A 20,828-nucleotide genomic window follows, 5' to 3' on the forward strand; every position below is an offset into this window, starting at 1 on the left:
ATATGTATTTATTTGCCTGAATAAATACTATGGAACAGAAAAGTAGTAATTTTTCATCATATATACCTGTATTTCAATTCATTGAATATATCTCACAAGGAAAGTCATCTTGAAATTTTAAAACAAACTGGGCCTGGTGGCTCACACCTGTAATCTTAGCACTTTGGGAGGCCACAGCGGGCAGATCACTTGAGCCCAGGAAATTGAGGCTGCAGTGAGCTTAGATCATGCCACTGCACTCCAGCCTGGGTGACAGAGTGAGACACTGTCTCAAAAAAAACAAAAAAAGAAAAAATTACATATATGTATATATTTTGAGATGGAGTTTTGCTCTTGTTGCCCAGTCTGGAGTGCAGTGGCGTGATCTAAGCTCACTGCAACCTCCACCTTCCAGTTTCAAGCAATTCTCCTGCCTCAGCCTCCCAAGTAGCGGGATTACAGGTGCATGCCACCATGCCTGGCTTTTTTTTTTTTTTTTTTTTTTTTTGTAGTAGTAGTAGTAGAGATGGGGTTTCACTGTGTTGGCCAGGCTGGTCTCGAACTCCTGACCTCATGATCCACCTACCTCAGCCTCCCAAAGTGCTGAGATTACAGGTGTCAGCCAACGCGCCCAGCCAGAAGAAGAAATTTTAAAACAAGTTCGTAACTTGTAAAACAATGCTGAGACTTGGTAGAATGAAACCTAAGCTTAGAATGTAATAGCAGAATGATAGATATGAGATGCATCAGAATAGTGCTGCCTATCAGGGAATATTTATATGCTTAAAATTGTAGATCTAGAAGGTAGAAATGTACAGAAAATAAAAACAGTGGGTGACCATAGAAGGAGAAAGGAACAAGTTATATATCATTTTGTGAAACTCCTGCAAGCTAGAAGGAGGAAATGCATAATATATTTTGGATATAGGTTTGTTTAAGATTCATAGTGAAGGGAATAATTCAAGTGTAGACTTGTAATACAGACATGATTACAGGGGTGTGTGTATATATATATATATAGACGTGTTGCTACAGGTCTCCTGACGCATTCCTGACTTTTCTTGCCAATGATTAAACCTCCTAGAAAGATGGAGGAAATGCAAAAGAAACTGCTACTGTAAGCCTAATTCTGATCATCAAGAAAATGTTAGTTGAAGATTTAAAGAAAAAAATGTCAGATAACTTTGGGAGAGTTTCCCATACACCACGGTAGACTTCGTGGCAGAAAAGGAGGACAGAACTTGACAGATTCAGACACATACAAAATTGGAAGGTATACAGAAAAGCAAGATTCCATAGCATGATCTTTTGAAAAGAAATGTTCCTCAAGAATGTTTGGAAACTTTAATATGAAATTCTGACCACCAAATCCCAAATCTAAAGAAAATGGAGCAATACCCAAAGGGTAGTAAACAAGAACAAATAAGACAGGCCGATACAGAATATTACTAGGAAGTCTAACCCCCTCAACGTGTTATTCAAAGTAAGTTTTGAAAGTAGTTAATATCATTATACTCTTTTTTAAGAGTTTGGGGTATCTTGACCAAAGTTTGGCTCCTAAGCAGCACAGTTGGAAAGATACGTGAGGGTTACAAAAATCTATGTTGTGGAACAGAAACAAAGCTAGTATTTGAGACGAGGACCAGCAGGCTAATCAGGAAAAAATAGACCAGGAATTAAATGTGTACATGATAGATCCAGATGAAATTTTATGGCATGAGTTCTGCTTTGGCAATGCCTCTTTTTATGCGCCTTGATTTCTTCTAATTTTGCCTCCATTTGTATTTTAAAAATGGGATTTTGAGGTTGGGATCTGGCAGTAAGAAAAAGAAAAATCTGAAGCTAGATCTTTCCCAAGAATGTTGAGGTAAAGAAACTTCAATGCTGTCATCAAGGAAGCAAAATTTCTCAACTCCTCTTTAAATTCAATATTTTTGATCAAAGAGAATTATCTTTTAATTAAAAAGGGATGCACAGCAAAAAGGAAGACGAGATATTCAGCGTGTTCCTCACAGCTGCAAATAAATTACAGTCTCCAAATGATGATGTACACACGAGCCACTCAGATCGCCATGAAGGGATTATAAAGGAATAAATGCTAAAGTGAAGTAACATTGTGACAAATGAAGAGACTATAAAGCATACTTATTTTTACCTTTTTACAAATGATATGATGACTCTTAAGGTCAGAAAGATTCAATCAAATCATAATAGTAGATCAAATGGAAAGATTAAATCAAATACTTATTACTGATACAGGCTGAAATTGAACACAGGCTGAAATTGAACACGGGCCCATTTAACTCCAAAACTTTTTGCTTTTCCATCTATACCATGATGTTAGAAAACTGGAGACATGCCAATCTCATCCTAATTTTAAGCTTCACAAATTGATACCACCAATGATACCAAAGTTGATTTTGAGCAAAAAAAGAAGAAAAGAAAAAACAATACCTAGAATGAGAATTTAGAAGAAAAATCACTTTATCAAGTAGAATCACACCTAAGTCTTAGACATCATTTCCTCCTGAAATTGTATATAATCGTATGTCAGTCCTGGAGAAATATCAACCTCCTTTTATAAAGATGGGGGAAAAGAATGAATTGTGGACAAGATACTAAATTTAAAAATGCCAATTCTGAAAATTATTGTACTGCAAAAATAGAAAACTTCTGAAACTCTCTGCTTTGTAGCCTCGATCAAATTAAAGAAGACACTATGAATCTAGACCCCCAGCAGTTTTGAAGAGGAAAAGTGAGATAAATTCTTGATTGGGTAATAAAAAAAACTGACCAAATAATTATGGCAGAAAATAGCAGAACTGATGAAAGAGAAGACTATGTCAAAAATTCTTCCCAGAACTATGCAAAATTAATGAAGAATAAGCAAGCATTGCATTACCACTACACACCCCCTAGAATGGCTAAAGCTAAGAAGATGAACTATAACATGAACATGGCAACCGACTCTTATCGCTGGTAGAAGTGTAAAATGGTAAAACTGCTTTGTAAAATATTTGGTCATTTCTGGTAAGCTCAGTATGTGCTTACCGTATGACCTAGTAATCACACTCCTAGTATATACCTAGGAGAGACAAGTCCATTAAAATACATGTAAAATAATGTTTATATTCACAGTCACTTTATTCATACTAGCCCCAAACCAAAAACAACCAGAATATCCTTTAGCAGGAAATGGATAAATACCACTCAGTAATAAAAAAGAATAAACTACGGCCAGGCGTGGTGGTTCACGTCTGTAATCTCAGCACTTGGGGAGGCCGAGGCAGGGAGATCACGAGGTCAAGAGATAGAGACCATCATGGGCCATCATGGTGAAACCCCGTCTCTACTGAAAATACAAAACTTAGCAGGGCGCGGTAGCCTGTGCCTGTAGTCCCACCTACTCGGGAGGCTGAGGCAGGAGACTCGCTTGAACCCGGCAGGGGGAGGGTGCAGTGAACCAAGATAACACCACTGCACTACAACCTGGCAACAGAGTGAGATTCTGTCTCCAAAAAAAAAAAAAAAAAAAAAAAATGAACTAGTGGTATATGCAACAACATGGGGAAACTCACAGACATTACGTTGGGCCAAAAAGCACATACTGTAAGATGCCGTTTATATAAAACTCAAGAAAAAGCAAAACGAATCTTTGGTTCTAGACTTCTAATACAATTGTTACCATATGTCATGTGTATATGCACATGTGTATGTGTGTCTGTGTGTGCAGATAAAGGGGTTGTCGACCAGAAAGGGGCATCCTGGAATACCCTTCTGAGACGCTGGAACTGTTCTCTGTCTTATCTGGATGTTATCCAGGTATACTCATATGGAAAAATTCATTTACCACGTAGTGCATTTTACGTATGTTGCACCACAGAAAAGAAGAAAAAAAAATCTAAATTTAAAAATATATGTAGTGATGGAAAGAAGCACATCAAATATTTAACAGGGATATACTTGAGATAGTCAGATTCTTTTCATTTTTATGTTTTTCTCTATTCCCCCCAAAAGATAATATATATTATCTGTATAATATCCATATGTATTAAATATCTGTATTATATATAGCATATAAAACATATAATTAGAAAAAAGGTTTATAAACTTATGTAATTAGAAAAACAGGTATACTTGAGGTGGTCAGATTCATAATAGGACTTTATAATGCAACTGACTCATGAAATAATTTGCTTTGTTATTTATTTCTTTATTCTGTTTTGCTTACTGTTTGCTTTATTACTGAGGAACCTAGAGTTTACTAATCTACTTATGGTTGCATGATGATAAAAATTAAAGAACTTATTTATTTCTGGAGTATATGAATTAGAAAGTGAAAGTCTTTCATAATTACTCTCCATAGAAGTAATCCCTGAGAAGAGTTTGATGTGTATTTTTATTTTTGTGTGTTTATTTTGTTTTGTGTTGTTTTTATTTTGATGCATATTTTTCAAGAACACCATATGTATATATTGACATGTATACAATCATGGTAATAGTTTTTTATTTTTATTATTTTTTTTTTCTTGAGATGAAGTCTCACTCTATTGCTCAGGCTGGAGTGCAGTGATGCAATCTCGGTTCACTGCAACCTCTGCCTCCCAGGTTCAAGCGATTCTCCTGCCTCAGCTTCCTGAGTAGCTGGGATTACAGGTGCATGCCACCACACCCAGCTAATTTTGTATTTTTAGTAGAGATGGGGCTTCACCATGTTGGCCGCCAGGCTAGTCTCGAACTCCTGACCTCAGGTGATCCATCTGCCTTGGCCTCCCAAAGTACTGGGATTACAGGCATGAGCCACCGTGCCTGGCTCATAATAATAGTTTTCTTAGAAATGGGATTCCACCATGCTAATGTTCTGAATCTTGCCTTGTTTACTCACCAGGATTTCTCAGCCAATTTTCTGTTAGGAATTGTAGGCTCTCTTCATTTATGAAATGACTGTGGAGAAATCTACGTTTTAATTATATTGTATTCTGTCATATATTCATATTGTATTTGTTCATTAAGCTGGTGATGAATATTTAGGTTATCAAGACTTTGTGCTATATTAATACATTTAAAGCAGTACACAATTTAATTCTAACTTCGTCATATACTGCATAAAGCCAAAAGAACCAAAAATAATTTTGCCAAAATAATAGTGTATTAACAGTGGTTATCTTTGATGAACGGTGTTATGATAATTTTTATTTTCTTTATATACTTATTTTCTGAATTTTGTACAATGCACACATTTTAATTTTTTTTTTTTTTTTTTTTTTTTGAGACAAGTTATTGCTCTGTCACCCAGGCTGAAGTGCAGTGGTACAATCACAGCTCACTGCAGCCTTTACCTCCCAGGCTCAAGTGATCCTCCCACCTCGGCTTCATGAGTAGCTGGAACCACAGGCATGTACCACTATGCCTAGCGGACTTTTTTTTTTAAGAGATGAGGTCTCACTATTTTGCATAGGCTGGTCTCAACCTCCTGGCTTCAAGCAATCCTTCTACTTTGGCCTCCCAAAGTGCCAGTATTACAGGCATGAGCCACCATACTCAGCCCAAATTTAAAAATGAAAAAGAAGAAAATATGAGTGAATCCCAGTAGAGAAGTCATATATTGGAAATGAAGAAATGTAGGAGAAAATGAACTTAAAATATGTCAAAGACTGGCTGTCACACAGATGGATTAAATAACCTCAAGGTGTAAGATTGGAACTAATGTGCAAAACTAGATAGAATGTAAGCTTGAATATGGAGGCAAATTTGACAGATTTTCTAAAAGGAAATTTTTAATTCCCCTAACACTGAGTGTGTGCAAAGACAGGTTCAACTGACCTTCACTGGAAATGGATAGAGATAGATTTGAGAACTGGAGGTTTCTGAAAAAGATAATCATTTGAACACAACATTCTGTAATGTCTTCCCAGGAAGACCATTCTTTAAAAGACTTGATGTCTCCACATTGTATCTGGCTCAACTTCCATAGACTTTTCTGGATATTTAATCACACAATTCCCTCTAAGTCTTTAAGTTTTACTGCACTTACTCCATTTTCTATTTTTTAGTATTTTTTTATTGTATATGATTTTCTTTCTTTTTTTAATATTTACAGTGGTTTGCTTTCACCATTGTTATTCCTCCATCCTTTTTTTCTGTTTTAGAATTCATTTCTTTTCAAATCAGTAACCACAAAATGTGTTGGTTTATTGAGGCTAAGTTAAGGGTACTAGTGAGCCTGATTTTTAATAATTCATAAAACCATAGCATATATGTACGTGATAAGTTAGCTCATGTTCATGATAAGTTAACTCATGACTAGAGATATTAGCATATATACAGTCTCCTGATCCTTGTCTTAGAAGACTAACAATATGAGTATCCAAGAACTAAGTAGAGTGGATTCACCATATTTTCTTTTTCTCTTTTACTTTAAGTATGAAATTGATATGTGTGCACTGTACAAAATTCAGAGAATAAATTGCTATAGCAATTTGCTAGTCTCTTTCTCTCTATTTGTCCCACCTTTCTGCTTTACCAGAGGCATAAACTTATAATAAGCATTGAAATGTAAAATGATCTACATATTCCCTACTGCTGAGAGGAAATTATCTTAGAAGAAAAAGACATAAATATGAAAATCATCTGGTTTGGTGCTAGCTTTTTCTGTTCCTCTTCTACTCCTAGTTTTGAAGCTCTGTTTACTGCTCTGGAACAAGAACAAGAAAACCTGGGCATTTCTAGCGTTGGTGCCTCTGTCACTACCATGGAAGAAGTCTTCTTCAAGTGAGTGACAATGTATAGGGAAAAGAAAATCTCTGGAGGGAAAAGAACATGTCTTAGTTCCCTTTGTAAATTCTCCAGACTTTCAGGTTTCATCCAATAGAAATTTAAGGGCAACGGGGCATGTTTGGGAACCATTGCTCTACCACAAGTACCATGTTGCTTCCAAGTAATGATTTCTGCCAGGCAATGAGCACACCAAGGAGCCTTCTGAATTGGGGGCTGCAACTCACATTCTTCAAACAGGATACTTTGGAATAAGATTGAAATTAAATACTTTGTGCTTTTTTATGTAGGGTCGGTTACACGGAAGAGTCACAAACAGAAATCGAAGCTATGAAGTCTTCCTCCCAAATGGGCCAAGCATCCAACAGGAACCAGAATAAGAACACATCAAGAAATGTTGAGGGAGCAGATCCTCCCACCCTGAATGAAAGCCCTACTATTAACTTTAATACTGGGGTAAGCACCTTTACCAAGAAACCTGGTGTAGATATGGTTGGAGTGCAAGAGGTACACTTCGTCGATCAGATGGCAAGCAGCCTGTGCCACTTCCTAATCAGTTTTCTAATGCAGAAATGATGGGTTTTAGATAAGATATCAGTGGTTTGCTTTCACCACTGTTATTCCTCCATCCTTTTTTTCTGTTTTAGAATTCATTTCTTTTCAAATCAGTAACCACAAAATGTGTTGGTTTATTGAAGCTAAGTTAAGGGTACTAGTGAGCCTGATTTGTAATAATTCAATATGCACACTATTTGAAGTATTCTAAGTTTTCCTATTGGGAATTGTTATTGTGTAAGGGATGGTTCCCTAATTAATATGATCCTTCACATTGGAATTCTGAGTTGCCAAATATTTTCTTCATTCTTCTTATAATCATCTATAAGATCATCACTATAGAATCATCACTTCTTCTAGAAAGCACCCTAGTTTTCTTGGCTATCAGGAGTCTGAGGAAAACCATCCTTCTAAGATTTTTGTGTGTTATATCTAAAGCCAAACTGTAAACGTTTTATTTAATATATTACAGCAGAGGTCAGTAAACCTTATGTAAAGAGACAACCAATATTGAAGGCTTAGCAGGCCATCTGGTGTCTTTCACAATTACTCAAGTCTGTCATTATAGCACAAAAACAACCATGAAAATACAGAAATAAATGGGCATCGCTGTGTTCCAATAAAACTTTGTTTATAAAAACAGGCCATAGGGCCATAGTTTGTTGACCCCTGCCTCATACAAAGAAAAGATTGATCATACAGTTGTGTCCTGTCATATAACGCTTAGGTTCTATTCCAAGTACTTACTTCTGTAAACTTTATGTGTTTGTAATATAAAACTTGTATATGTTCATACCACAGAATTTCAAAGCATTCGTCTTAATGGAGTTCAACATGAATGGCATGTTTAAGTCTATAACTATTGTAATGTTATGTTTTTCTCATTTTTCCTTAGTGTTTCCTCTACAGCCAGCAGTTCTATGCCATGTTCCTAAAGAGGGTGATGTTCAACTGGCGCAACTGGAAACTGCTTTTGTTACAGATACTGGGACTCATAGGCTCCCTTGCCTTTCTCTTAAGTTCTAGTAAAACTTCTTCACAGCATGAAATGATTAGGCAAATGGAGTTGACTCAATATGGTCAAACCATTGTGCCCTTTTCTATTTCTGGGGCTTCTGATTTGACTGCAGATCTCTCAGAACGCCTTAAGAGTATGCTCAAGTCTGACAACCAAAGACCTCAGGAAGTACGAGGTAAAGCTCGCTGAGGAAAAAAAAAAAGAACTGCTCTCAGAGATGATCTTCTTGTGTTACTTCCAAAGAAGGTCTTAACTATAGTGATTGGCTACCCACTCTATCCTTCCCCTGTTAGTCACAAATGTCTTAGAGACAGTTATATTCAAGTCAAAGAATGCCCTCATTTTTTCAGATTTTTAAATTTATTTATTTATTTTTTAACTTTTAAGTTCATGGGTACATGAACTAAGATTTTTGTGTGTTTTATTTTATCTAAAGCCAAACTGTAAATGTTTTATTTAACATATTACAGCAGAGGTCAGTAAATCTTATGTAAAGAGACAACAAGTAAAGATACAAGTTTACCTTGTTACACAGGTAAACTTGTATCATGGGGGTTGTACAGATTACATCATCACACAGATATTAAGCCTAGTATCCATTAGTTATTTTTCCTGATCCTCTCCCTCCTCCCACCCTCCACCCTCCCGTAGGCCCCAGTATATATTGTGCCCCTCTATGTGTCCATGTGTTCTCCTCATTTAGCTCCAACTTATAAGTGAGAACATGTGGTATTTGGTTTTCTGTTCCCGTGTTAGTTTGCTAAGAATGATGGCCTCCAGCTCCATCCATGTCCCTGCAAAGGGCGTGACCTCATTCTTTTTTATGGCTGCATAGTATTGCACGGTGTACATGTACCACATTTTCTTTATCCAGTCTATTATTGATGGCATTTGGGTTGACTCCATGTCATTGCTATTGTGAATAGTATTGCAATGAACATACACATGCATGTGTCTTTATAGTAGAATTATGTATATTCCTTTGGGTATACACCCAGTAATGGGATTGCTGGGTCTGACTATATTTCTGTCTTTAAGTCTGAGGAATCACCACACTGTCTTCCACAGTAACTGAACTAATTTACACTCCCACCAACAGTGTATAAGCATTCCTTTTTCTCTGCAACCTCACCAGCATATGTGTGTTTTGTTTTCTGTTTGTTTGTTTTTTACTTTTTAAGTGATAGCTATTCTTAGAAAGTCAAGAAACAACAGATGCTGGTGAGGTTGTGGAGAAATAGGAACACTTTTACACTGTTGGTGGGAATGTAAATTCGTTCAACCATTGTGGAAGACAGTGTGGTGATTCCTCAAAGATTTAGAACTGGAAATACCATTGGACCCTGCAATTCCATTACTGGGTATATATCCAAAGGAATATAAATCATTCTGTTGTAAAGATACTTGCACATGTACATGTAGATGTGGAATCTACCCAAATGCCCATCAATGATAGATTGGATAAGGAAAATGTGGTACATATATACCATGGAATACTATGTAGCTATAAAAAGAAATGTCCTTTGCAAGGAGATGGATAAAGCTGGAAGTCATTATCCTCAGCAAACTAGTGCAGGAACAGAAAACACCTCATGTTCTCACTTATAAGTGGGAGCCGAACAATACATGGACACAGGGAGGGGAAAAACATGTGCTGGGGCCTGTTGGAAGATGCGGGGCAAGAGCATTAGGAAAAACAGCTAATGCATGCTGAGCTTAATACCTAGGTGATGGGTTGATAGGTGCAGCAAACCACCATGGCACACGTTTACCTATTTAACAAACCTGTACACCCTGCACGTGTACCCCCAAACTTAAAAAATAAAAATAAACAAATGAATAAATAAAATAAAAAGCTAATTATAATCATAATAGCTCTTCTGACTGGTATGAGATGATAACTCATTGTGGTTTTGATTTGCATGTCTTTAATGATCAGTGATGTTGAGCTTTTCTTTATATGAACATGGGCCACGTGTATGTCGTCTTTTGCAAAGTCTCTGTTCATGTCGTTGGACCTCTTTTTTATGAGTTTGTTTTTTTCTTGTAAATTTGTTTAAATTATTTGTAGGTGCTGGATATTAGATCTTTGTTGGATGCATAGTTTACAAAAATTTTCTCCCCCGTTCTGTGGATTGTCTGTTTACAAACAATTGTCTTTTGCTGTCTAGGAAACTCAACAAGGGGATTTTTATTACTTGCAACAAGTAAGGGGAACACTGGGCATGGCTTCTTTTTAAATTTTTTCTAGCAACAGGGCTGTTGCATGTTTAGTTTTCTAAAAAACTACCTAGTTGCTTTCCAGAGTGACTGTGTCATTTTACATTTCCCTCAGCAATGTATGAGTGATCCAGTTTCTCTGCGTATTCACCAGCATTTGGTGTTGTCACTATTTTTGTTTTGGCCGTTGTGATAAGTGAGTAGTGGTATATCACTGTAGTTTTAACTTACCTTTCCCTGACTTGCATTTCTACATCTTTTCATGTGCTTATTTTCCATTTGAACATCATCTCCGGTGAAATGTCTGTTTATCAATTTTCCCTATTTTTTAGTTTAATTTTTGGTGTTTTTTACTATAGAGTTTTAAACAGTTTCTAAAATTGTTTTGTCTCATGCTGCAGATTATCATCACCCTAACAATTTTTTTTCAGGGCAAAATTTCTTAATTTTTATTAAGTTTAATGTATTTTTTCTTTTTTTGATCATGCTTTTGATGTCAAGTCTAAGAACTCTCCACCTAGCCCTAAATCTTGAAGATTTTCTCCTAAAAAGATTTACAGTTTTCTAAAAGTTTTATAGCTTTACATTTTACATTTATTATCTACTTTGACTTAATTTTAGCATAAGGTGTGATATCTGAGTCAAGGTTAACTTTTGTGCCTGTGCATCTCCAATTGCTCCGGCAGCAATTGCTCCATTACTGAATGATGATATTCATTTAATTATTTTGCACCTTTATCAAAAAAGAGTTGGGCATGTTTGGGTCTATTTGGGGGTTTTCTATTCTATTCCAATAATCTATGTATCTATTCCTTCAACTAATGCCACACCTGAAATCTGGTAGACTGGTTCCTCCCACTTTATTCTTGTTTTTAAAAGTTGTTTTGGTTATTTTAGTTCCTTTGCTCCTCCATATACATTTTGAAATAAGTTTGTCTATACCTACATAAAAACTTGGAAATTTGCCAGAAATTGCATCTGTATAGTAAATTGAAGAAAATTGACATCTTTACTGAGTATAGTCTTTGAATCCATGAACGTAGGATGTCCCTTTATTGATTTAGAACTTTTATTTCTTCCATCAGCGCTTGTAGTTTTCAGCATACAAGTCCTGCACATAGGTTGTTAATTTATGCCTAAATATTTCATTTTTCAGTTAATGTAAATGGTATTACCCTTTTAATTTTGGTATCCAGATGTTTATTCTAGCATATAATTATTTTCTATTCTTATATGGTTATCATGTATCCTGCAACTTTGATGATCTCATTTATTAGTTCTAGAAATTTTTCTTGTTGGTTCCTTGGGATTCTCTATGTAGACAATCACATCATCTGCAAATACGAGCAATTTTCTTTCTTTGTGATCTGTATGCCTTTTGGTTCCCATTTGTGCTTTATTACACTGGATAGAACTTCCATCACTATATTGAATCAGAGTAGTGAGATTGATTGTTTTTCTTTGTTCCAATGTTAGGAAAATAGGTATACAGTCTTTCTCCACTAAGTATAATGTTAGCGGTAAAGAATTTTTTAGATGCTTTATATAAAGTTAAAGAAGTTCTGCTCTACTCCTATTTTGCTCAGTGGTTTTTTTTTTTTTTTAATATCATGAGCGCTTATTGAGTTTTCTCAAAAATTTTTTCTGCACAGATTTGTATAATTATGTAAGTTTTCCTTGTTAGTCTATTAATATGGAGGGTGACATTAATTGATATTCAAACATTGAACCAGCCTTGTATCCCTGGAATAGATTCCAGTTGGTCATGGTGCATAATTCTTTGTATATATTGTTGAATTCTGTTGGCTAATATTTTGTTAAGGAGTTTTGCATCTATGTTCATAAAGGATATTTATCTGTAGTTTACTTTTGTTGTACTGTCTTGGTGTGGTTTCATTATAAACTAAATTGAGAAATGTTCCTGATTCTGTTTCCTAAAATATGTTGTGTCTAATTAGTGCTTATTCTTCTTTAAGCATTTGATATGATTCTTCAGTGAAAATATTGGGGCCTGGAGACTTCTTTTTTATGGAATTTTTAGTTGAGAATTACATTTTCTTAATAATTATTGCTATTCAATGATCTACTTCATATTGAGTTGTTGTAGTTGTATGTTTTGAAGAAGTGGTCCCTTTCATCTAAGTCATAAAATCTATGTGTTGTATTAGAGTTCTTTAGAAAAGCAGAACCAACAGGATATATATATATATGGGAAACAAAAGGCATACAGATCACAAAGAAAGAAAATTGCTCTTATTTGCAGATGATGTGATTGTCTATATAGAGAATCCCAAAGAACAAACAAGAAAAATTTCTAGAACTAATAAATGAGTTCATCAAAGTTGCAGGATACATATATATATATGTGTGTGTGTATATATATATATAGAGAGAGAGAGAGAGACAGAGACAGAGAGAGAGAGAAATGTATAAAGAAAATATTTATTAGAGGAATTGGCTTATGTGATTATAGAGGCCAAGAAGTCCCATAATATGCTGTATGCAAGCTGTATACCCAGGAAGCCAGTAATTCAGTCTGAGGCCAAAGGCCTGGGAACCAAGGTGGCCACTGGTGTAAGTCCCAGAGTCCAAAAGTCTGAGAATCAGGAGTGCTAATGTCTAAGGGCAGGAGAAAATAGATGGCGCATTTTCTTTCATGAAGATAAAAAAGTTGCCCTTTTTTCACCCTTTTGTTCTATTTGGTCCCTCAATGGATTGGATGATGGCTACTCACATTGGTGAGGCGCTTTAGTCAGTCTAGTGATTCAAATGCTAATCTCGTCTGGAAACACCCTCACAGACATGCCCAAAAATAATGCCTTACCAGCTACCTGGGTATCCCTCAACCCAGTCAAGTTGATACATAAAATTAGCCATGACATTTGTGTAGAGTTAACCATAGAATTCCTTTATCATCCTTTTTATGTCTGCATGAAGGGTAGTGATTTTGTCTGTTTCATTCCTGACATCGGTGATTTGTGTCTTCTCTCTTGTTTTCCATCCACTGTGCTTTTGTCTGGGTATTCTAATCACTTGTCTTCCAGTGCCCTGACCTACACTTTATTTGTGCTCAACCCACTGTAGTTATATATTAACTTCTTAATTGTAATTAATGTGTTTTTTAATTCTGACATCAACATTTGATTATTTCTGTGGACTCCAGTTCTCTGGTAAATTCTCTGTCTTTGCTACCTGGGTCATCAATGAATCTGTTTCTATTGTCTGTGCTTTCTCTTAGTTCTCTTTCTTAGTGTAATTGATAATTTCTTAATTCAATGCCAGATATTGTGTATGAAAATAATAGAGATTCTGCATGAGATTATCTTCTCCAGAGGAGGTTCAGTTTTACTTCTGGCAGGCAGTAAGATTAAGGAAAGATCTAAATCCAATCATGGATTGAAGTAATTTGAGGCTGGGTTTAAATTTTTATAAGAATGTGTCTATTAAGCTGGGCATGGTGGCAAGGGTCTGTAGTCCCAGCTGCTTGGGAGACTTACATGGGAGGGTCACACGAGCCTAGGAATTTGAGACTGTAGTGCACTATTATCATGTCTGTGAATATTTCCCACTGCACTCCAGCCTGGGAAACACAGTGAGACCCGATCTCTTAAAGAAAGAATTGGTTTATCTCTTACTCACTATTTCTGTGAGGGTATTACCCTTCTTGAGTCCCACAGAGAGCCTGAGGATTTACTAAGGTACCTCTACCATTTACAAATCTATGAAGGCCTCAAAGAAAAAAAGAATGTAGAATGTTGGACTCATCTCAGAGCATTTCCATTCTTCCCAAATGTTGATGGTTTTCCTAGATGTCTAATATCCTTAATGAGGTGATATTTTTAAGTGTTTTTAGTTAGCTTCTATGCTTTCCAGAGGAAGGTTTTGTCTGCTGTAAGATTAGCAAAGCTATAAATGAAAACACTTATAAATCAGTATAAGATAGATAAGTAAGTTGAGAGAGTCTATGTTTTCTCAGTGAAGTAGTAGTTTAGGATATAGGCTATGAAGTGAGAGAGCTTGGAATTAATGATGAAGTAAAGTGCTGGAGGGGAACCGCAAATGTTTGAAGTAGTCATTATGGGAAAATTGAAGGTGATGAGAAGTAAAATTATCTGTTCCTCTTCTTTGGCATATATTATAGGTTATCTGTATTGTGGATACACTGACCAATATTGTTTTCTCATCCTAGGTGACCTACTGAAGTACTTGAGGGAAACAAAAGATTGTATTCGTTTATGTATCATTGCACTTTCTATTGAGTCGGAGGCAAATATGGTAATGCTTACTGCTCTGTTCAACAATGAAGCATATCATTCACCATCTATGGCCCTGGCAGTGTTAGACAACATTCTTTTCAAGTCACTTTCTGGTGCCAATGCTTCCTTAACAGTCTCCAATAAACCTCAGCCACCCCCTGATGTTGAAAACAGTGAGGAGTATGTTATTCTTTTCATTTGAATTCAATTTTACTCTTTAAATACATTCTTTCCACTTCATCTGATTACATTTATATGATAAAAATAGCTATGGATTGAAATCTGTATTTTCTGCTGTGTTGATTTTCTGATATGTCTTCTTTTGTAGGCTTCAAAGTGGACAAAAATTGGCCATAAATTTACAATTTGGCATGGCTCTTTTGATCAGTGGTTTTTGTCTCCTGACAGTGACTGAGAGAACCACTAAGGCGAAGCACATCCAGTTTGTGAGTGGTGTCTCTGTCATCGTGTACTGGCTTTCTGCCCTATTGTGGGATTTCATCATCTTCTTTGCTTCCTGCTGCTTAGTAATGGTGAGTGTGAAAGAAATTCCTTGAGGGTTTATTTTCCTTTTGTACCTCTTGGAAAATTATTATTCTAATGGTTATGAAATCTAGCTCTTGTCAATAAACCGTCTTTGTTTATTATCTTGGAAAACACATTGCAAAAGTCTGGTGGTAGTTATTCTTAGTTTTAAAAGTAACTTATTTGCATAAAAATAGAAATATAGACTAATGGAAAAAATAGAGTACAGAAATAAACTCATGCATTTACCATCAGTTAATTTTTTACAAAGGTGACAAGAACACACAATGGGGAAAGATGGGGAAAGAACAGTCTCTTCAATACATTGTGTTGGGAAATCTGGATATCCACATGCAAAAGAATCCATTTAGACCCTTATTTCACACCATATACAGGTATCAACTTAAAATATAATGAAGACTTAAATGTAAGTCCTGAAGCTATAAAGCTACTAGAAGAAAACATAGGGGAAACATTCTTTTTTATGACCCCAAAAGCACGGTCAACAAAAGCAAAAATAGAAAATTGGGATTACATCAAACTAAAAAGCTTCTGCATAGTAAAGGAAACAATCAGTAGAGTCAAGAGAAAAATCTACAGAATGGGAGGAAATATTTATAAATCATACCTCTTAAAAGGGGTTAATATCCAAAATACATAAGGAATTCTTACAACTCAATAGCAAAAAATAACCTAATTTAAAAATGGGCAAAAGAATTGAATAGATTTTTCTCAGGAGAAGATATAAATGGTCAACAGGTATATGAACATTTGCTCAATTTTCCTAGTCATCAGGGAAATGCAAGTCAAAACCATGAGATAATCACCTCACACCTATTACGATGACTTTTAAAAATAAAAAAAAGATTTTATAAAAAGATAACTAGTATTGGTAAAGTTTGTACAAATTGGAACCCTTGCCAACTGTTGGTAGGAATGCAAAATGGTGCCCCTGCTATGAAAAACAATGTGGTGATTCCTCAGAATATTAAAAATAGAACTACCATATTATCAGACAACCCTATTTCTGATTATTTATCAAAAAGAGTTCAAATGAGGATCTCAAAGATCTACCATCACTCCTAATTCACTGAACACTATTTGTAATAGCTAAAATGTGAAGGAAAAAAAAAAAAAGAAGCCTAAACATTCATCAACACATGAATGGATAAAGAAAATGTGGTATATACATACAATAGAATATTATTCAGACTTAAAAAATAAGATGATTCTGGCTGGGCACAGTGGCTCACGCCTATAATCCCAGCCTTTTGGAAGGCCGAGGTGGGTGGATCACCTGAGGTCAGGAGTTTGAGACCAGCCTGGCCAACATCTAGTGAAACCCTGTCTCTACTAAAAAATACAAAAATTAGCTGGGTGTGGTGGCACATGCCTGTAGTCCCAGCTACTTGGGAAACTGAGGCAGGAGAATCGCTTGAACCCAGGAGGTGGAAGTTGCAGTGAGCTGAGATCGCACCATTGCACTCCAACATGGGTGACAGAATGAGACTCCATCTCTCAAAAAAAAAAAAACAAACAAAAAATAAGATGACTCTGACACTTGCTACAATATGGATGAATCTTGAGGACATTATGCTAAGTAAAATAAAGCCATCACAGAAAGTCAAATATTTCATGATTCCACTTACATGATATATCTAAAATAGTCAAATGTATAGAATCAAATAGTTGAATGGTGGCTGCTAGGGGCTTGGATAACAGGATAATGGAAAGTTACTAATCGGTGAGCATAAAGTTTCACTCAAACAAGATGAATAAGCCTTAGAGATTTGTAGTAAAAGATTGTACCTACAGTTAACAATCATATATTTTACACTTAAAAATGTATTAAGAATGTAAATCTTATGTTTAATGTTCTTTTTACATTAAAAGAAAATAAGGAGTAATTATACATTTCCAAATTTTAAAAAAAATTAATAGACTATTGCTAGCAGTCATGCCCTACAAGAAATTCTGAAGAGAATTCTTCAGTCTGAAATGAAAGGACACTTGACAGTAACTCAAATCCAAATGAAGAAATAAAGGATACCACACAAGTAAAAACATAGGTAAATGTAAAATGCAGTATTAATATATTTTTGTTTATAGCTCTTATATTTTTTCATTTAAAAGGCATCTGTGTAAAGCAATAGTTATAAATCTATCATGATGGACACACAATGTATAAAGATGTAATTTGTGATCATAATAGCATAAAAAGCAGAGAGGTTAGCTACATAGATACAAAATATTTGTATTATATTGAAATTAAGTTAGTTTTAATCTAAATTGTATTGTTATGAATTGGATGTTTATTGTAATTTCCAACCACTAATATAACAACCCAACTACATGGAATCTTAAAAGACAATAGAATTAAATGGCACACTCAAAAATATCTATTCAACACAAATGGCAGAATAAATGAATGGAAAAATATAATGATGTAATACATAACCAAATGACAGAAAAACTTATAAGTAATTACATTAAATATAAATGGATTAAATTCAAATTAAAAGTAGGGCATTAGTAGAATGATTCCAAAAACATAATCTAACTGTATGATACCTACAAGAGACTCACTTTAGGTTCATTGACACAAATAATTTGAAAATAAAATGATGAAAGAGCTTCTTTAAAAGATAGCTAGTATAGCTTTAATAATATTCAAAGCAGTCTACAACAACAATCATTAGGATAACAAGAGAAGAAATGTAAAATGTTTCAACTGTCATGTAAAACAGTTTTGTGGTTCTTCAAAAACTAAACTTACAATTACCATATGATTCAGCAATTACACTCCTAGATTTATACCCAAGAGAACTGCAAACATCAATTTTTTAAATACTTGAAAATGAAACTCCCAAATGTTCAGAAATGGATAAATAAAATATGGTATATCAATACAATGGAACATTACTTAACCATAATCAGGAATGAAATGCTGATACCTGCTACAGCTTGCATGAACCTTAAAAAATTATGCTAACTGAAATAACCTGGGGACAAAAGGCCATATATTGCATGATTCCATTTACTTAAAATGTCCAAAATAGGTAAATTCATAGACACAGAAAGCAGATTAATAGTGCCAGGAATAGTGGTTACTTTTACAGGGATTGGAGGAGTTTCTGATAGGCTTTGTGGGTATTGGCATTGTGGTAGTTTCCCAGGGAATTGCTTTGTGATAATTCATTATGATAATCTATTTGTTATATATACTTTTCTGAATATGTGGTATATTTCATAATAAAGAGGTTAAAATATTTACTTGAAAATTTTGTTTGCATTTTCACTTGTAGATTAAGTTGAGTAGAATCTAAATATTCACAATGCATGAGTCTCTTGTCCAAGAACAACTGTGTTGCTTACTTATCCAACAAGGAATTCAGCGTTTTTTTGTTTTTGTTTTAGTTTTTGTTTTTGTTTGAGACAGAGTCTTGCTCTGTCACCCAGGCTGGTGTGCAGTGGTGCAATCTCAGCTCACTGCAAGCTCCACCTCCCGGGTTCCCGCCGTTCTCCTGCCTCAGCCTCCTGAGTAGCTGGGACTATAGTCACCTGCCACCACGCCTAGCTAATTTTTTTTTTTTTTTTTTTTTTAGTAGAGACTGGGTTTCACTGTGTTAGCCAGGATGGTCTTGATCTCCTGATCTCATGATCCGCCTGCCTTGGCCTCCCAAAGTACCAGGATTACAGGCAGGATTCACTGCACTCAGCCCAGAATTCAGCTTTTCTTTGAAATAGGTTAAGATTTGTGACATTGAAAGATCAGAAGACTTTGAACACAGGAATTCCTAGGTCACTCTAACTTTTATTTGATTTCTTCATTTTATTTATTCTTTTAGGTTTATAGAATGCTTAGTCACAAACAAAATAATTATAGCTTCAGGGACTGGATTCATCTATTACCCGCAAATCTTCTTTTATTTTTGCTGCCACCACCAAGAACATCAGTCAATATAATGATTATTCTTAGCTTAATCTTACTATTTACTTCTTGCTTGTCTTGCTACATAATCATGTAATTGCCCAAAGGGACCATCTTGTCATTTGTGGAGAAGTGATATCTATTAACTAATGAGATATAAATTTCCAGAAATTTATTTCTTTTCACAGCTACAGGTTCCTCTCCACCACCACCATCCATTCTAATTTTGTGTCCACTGTCTGGTTTAGTGGCTTAGGTGAATGTGAGGGAGAAGTGGGGAAGTAGAATAGAACCTGGAGGCCTAGTTTAAAGGTGTATAGCAGTGGGTAGAGTGATAGGTAAGTTATGTAGTCAAAGAAAAAAATCTTTGGAGAAATAATCTACTTTCTGGGAAACTTGCCAGTATTATTGCAATAACTGTTCCAAGTAGAGAAGAAAATAATAAAGGAAAGTGTAGTGGCTCTGCTCACTGGAATGCTCTCTGATGAAGAGGTAAAAATAACTTACTTCATCCTTGTGGGATAAGGTTTTGATTTTTTGTTTCGTTTTGTTTTGTTTTTTTGAGACAGGTCTCACTCTGTCACCCAGGCTGGAGTGTACTGGCGCAATCACAACACACTGCAATCCCCACCTCCTGAGCCTTAGCCTCCCAAAATGCTGGGATTACAGGCATGAGCCACAATGCCCATCCCCAGGGCTGAAGTTTTTGTTTTGTTGATTATTCTACTTTAAGTTCTGGGATACATGTGCAGAACATGCAGTTTTGTTACATAGGTATACATGTGCCATGGTGGTTTGCTGCACCTATCAACCCGTCATCCAAGTTTTAAGCCCTGCATGCATTAGGTATTTGTCCTAATACTCTCCCTCCCCTTGCTCCCTATCCTCTGACAGGCCCCAGTGTGTGATGTTCCCCTCCACGTGTCCATGCATTCTCATTGTTCAACTCCCACTTATGAGCGAGAGCATGTGGTGTTTAGTTTTCGGTTCCTGTGTTAGTTTGCTGAGAATGATGACTTCTAGCTTCATCCATGTCCTTGCAAAGCGCATCAACTCATTCCTTTTTATGGCTGCATAGTATTCCATGGTGTGTATGTGCCACATTTTCTTTATCCAGTCTGTCATCGATGGGCATTTGGGTTGGTTCCAAGTCTTTGCTATTGTAAATAGTGGTGCAATAAACATATATGTGCATGTGTCTTTATAGCAGAATGATTTATAATCCCTTAGGTATATACCCAGTAATGGGATTGCTGGATCAAATGGTATTTCTGGTTCTAGATCCTTGAGGAATCACCACACTGTCTTCCACAGTGGTGGAACTGGTTTACACTCCCACCAACAGTGTAAAAGCATTCCTATTTCTCCACAGCCTCACCAGCATCTGTTGTTTCCTGACTTTTTAATAATCACCATTCTAACTGGCATAAGATGGTATCTCATTGTGGTTTTGATTTGCATTTCTCTAATGACCAGTGATGTTTTGTTTTAAGAGGCAGATTGACTTAATTAATGACTAGTTCCATGCTAAATAAAGACAGGACTTCCTATTTCCTTCTCTAAAGCTTGG

At 35.6% G+C, this 20,828-nt stretch overlaps 1 protein-coding gene across 1 annotated transcript in view; it reads left to right on the forward strand.

Annotated features, from left to right (window-relative positions):
• Positions 1-15,173: 15,173 nt before the first annotated feature.
• Positions 15,174-20,828, forward strand: part of LOC111551179 (ATP-binding cassette sub-family A member 3-like) — a 57,025-nt gene continuing 51,370 nt past the window's right edge. Inside the window, exon 1 of the mRNA XM_023225018.2 lies at positions 15,174-15,335. Coding sequence (XP_023080786.2) covers positions 15,174-15,335 — 162 coding nt within the window. The remainder of the gene's footprint in view (positions 15,336-20,828) is intronic.

This window comes from Piliocolobus tephrosceles, chromosome 17 (assembly GCF_002776525.5).
Source record: "Piliocolobus tephrosceles isolate RC106 chromosome 17, ASM277652v3, whole genome shotgun sequence".
NCBI classification, from domain to species: domain Eukaryota; kingdom Metazoa; phylum Chordata; class Mammalia; order Primates; family Cercopithecidae; genus Piliocolobus; species Piliocolobus tephrosceles.